Source organism: Formica exsecta, unplaced genomic scaffold, assembly GCF_003651465.1.
Source record: "Formica exsecta isolate Colony F162 unplaced genomic scaffold, ASM365146v1 scaffold44, whole genome shotgun sequence".
NCBI classification, from domain to species: domain Eukaryota; kingdom Metazoa; phylum Arthropoda; class Insecta; order Hymenoptera; family Formicidae; genus Formica; species Formica exsecta.
Genome location: NW_021851634.1, coordinates 143,440 through 146,242, shown reverse-complemented (window position 1 = coordinate 146,242; position 2,803 = coordinate 143,440). Strand labels below are relative to the sequence as shown.

Sequence of the window (2,803 nt, the reverse complement as noted above, 5' to 3'; positions counted from 1 at the left end):
ATATATTTCTATTCTATAAAATTTTAATATTCAAGAGAAAGATGCTGACAAATATTCAAATTAAATCTAACAAAAGTTTCCGGAAAAAAAGAAAGTTATGGAATAACATAAATTTATTAATTTGATACTTAGGTATCATTTATTATTGCGTATTAAATAAAACAGATTCCAGAACGCTGATACAAATTGCAGAATTCTATGTTAATAAAAATTTACAGATACCAGAAAAACACGAACAAAAATAAAATTTAATATGCGCGAGTTTGGCTCCTTGTTCCGTTATTAAAAATCTCTTCCTTTATAACTTATATACCATATTATACGATTTAATTTATACCTTTATACCAGTGTTTTGCGGCGAGATATGGAGGCTTTACGTCGAATCCACAAAAAATCGCGAATATATATATATATATATATATATATATATATATATATATATATACGTGCTTATTGCCAGCATTACGTGACAGTTGCACAGAGATATTTAAAGCGACACGCTCGTACGTAAAAATTTTAGTTAAACAACCATCCGTAATATATTGCATTACACAAAGAGAGTGACACACCCGTAAAAATTCTAGTCAAACAGTCGTTCGTAATATTGCGTTACACAGTTCGCGGTTTCCCTGTCAGGCTTCATTACACGCGTGGTTTCATCTCCGCAACGAAAATGCGCTTCTATACAAAAGACTGCGTTCATAAACGAGAGGACAAAAAAAATGAGTCCCTCCATCTATTTCAATTCTTGCATTTTTATTCCACCTCCATGATTCGTCTAATACTAATGAAATAATTGATTAGAAGTGTAATCGAAATGTAGGCTTTAATTTCTCTCTCTCTTTTTTGTTGGTAAAATAATATAATATAAAATAATATAAAAAATAATATATATGATAAAATAAAATTTACGCGTTAAATTCTTAACGTAAATATAATGAAAAAAAATGACATATAATAACCATATTCTGAGAAAAGTAGAAATATATTTAAATAAATATATTTAAAAATAAATTTTCGAAAAAAAAATATTATATCATATTATAATATTTTTTATTTCTCCTTAAGCATAATCTTTCGTATTAATGGAATATTTTTGCAAATAATAGAGGAGAATTATCTTGCGATTTAGTAAACGAAATAATTGATAGCGAGAATGTTCGCGATTAAATTAACTATAATAGCGCATCAGTTTCCGCGAAGTTTCGCGCTTTTAACGGACGTACTGTTCAGGAAGAATGCGCCGCACGTTAGTTCCGACGCGGCTTGCTTGCTAATGCAATAACGCGCCAGTAACGTCAGTTAACAAGCTAACACTTCCTCCTGTCTGGCGTAAAGACATGCACATTCGCCGGCCACGAATATTTATGGGTGCTGGCTAATAAAAGCCCAATTAGCGGAATGGACTTTAAAGTACGAGATTCGACAAATCGACCATTATTATACGCGTTACCCGAAATAGAACAGGATGATTTGCATCGCGGAAACGCTCATCGAAGCGTAAAAAAAAACTGACGGACTTCAGACAAAGTGTCTGCAGCTATTTTGCAGACACACTGTCTGAATTTTCAAATACACTTTTTTGAACTTTCAGAGAAACAATTATGTTGATTAAGACAGATCGTCTGAAATTTCTTTCGGACATCCAGATCTGAAAATTCAGACAAAAATGTGTTTGAATTTTTAGAAAATTTCTTACAACGTATGTACACCGTAAAATCCAAAGTTTGTGCAATTTTTCTCTCGCGTGAGGAAATACACGTATATTTAACAAAAGAAAGTAAGTAAGAGAGATGAGCCAGCGAGATATCTCTAAAAGAGATCTGTTAATTTTGCATTGAAATAAATATAAATGTACAATGTAAAAACATCAAATGTCCTATATATATACGTTGTATGAATAATCCTCAAACTCGTTTTATGGAATTTCGCCGCAACGTGAAATTACATTTACGACGGGGAATGCAATAAATGAAACTTCAAAATTCAATTTGCGAGAATTACGCAATGAAATGATTATTTCCGCAAACTTTAATTTGCAAATTTCGAGTAAAACGCGTATATGTATATCGGTAGTTGAAATTTCTCATTTCACGAAAAATATCGCGACAAACAATTGCGAATTTTTGCCAAGAAATCGATTTAAACATACACAGGATAGCGTAAATAATATACAAGAATTTCCGTTCCGCATTTTTTTTGTCATCCTTTGAAACGCTAACGATAATAATTACAAAGTGTTAGAAAGAGAGCGAGTGTGAGCGAAGGAAAAATATAACCGGAAAAAAATCGATCGCATTCCAAATTGTGTCAACACAATCCAGTCGTGTAATCTACCTGATAACGCCAGGACCAGATCGAATATGTATATCCAACGTATGGTTTTTCTGCAGACACTCATGATCTTCTCGGACACGGTACGGGTCGCCGTTACACCGCTGATGTTCTCCGCGACCTCCTCCGTTAGCGTTATCGTGCTGCACCTCGTCAACTGTTCCGTGGATCTCTGAAAAGGCAGATTTGCCAAAAAATCAGACTTGTAATAGAAAGATGTGTGTGAGATGCGAAGTGCGATCGCGTATAATGGTAGTTAGCACAATCACTCGAAAAGTCATCGAAGAGTCATTACAATTTCCGTTACTTTTGACGCCTATTGCATATAAAACATATTATTGTATATAAAACACATACACATATGTAAATATTATACATTTGTCAAACATTTTGTTTATATATTAAAGTATAATAACAAACTAATATAATTTCAATATTAATATACATATATTGCTATTGATATAAAGTT

At 32.5% G+C, this 2,803-nt stretch overlaps 1 protein-coding gene across 1 annotated transcript in view; it reads right to left on the bottom strand.

Annotated features, from left to right (window-relative positions):
• Window positions 1-2,803, bottom strand: part of LOC115240508 (phospholipid phosphatase 1-like) — a 42,693-nt gene that overhangs the window by 26,450 nt on the left and 13,440 nt on the right. Inside the window, exon 2 of the mRNA XM_029815702.1 lies at window positions 2,338-2,506. Within this exon, the coding sequence (XP_029671562.1) occupies window positions 2,338-2,506 (169 nt within the window). The remainder of the gene's footprint in view (window positions 1-2,337; window positions 2,507-2,803) is intronic.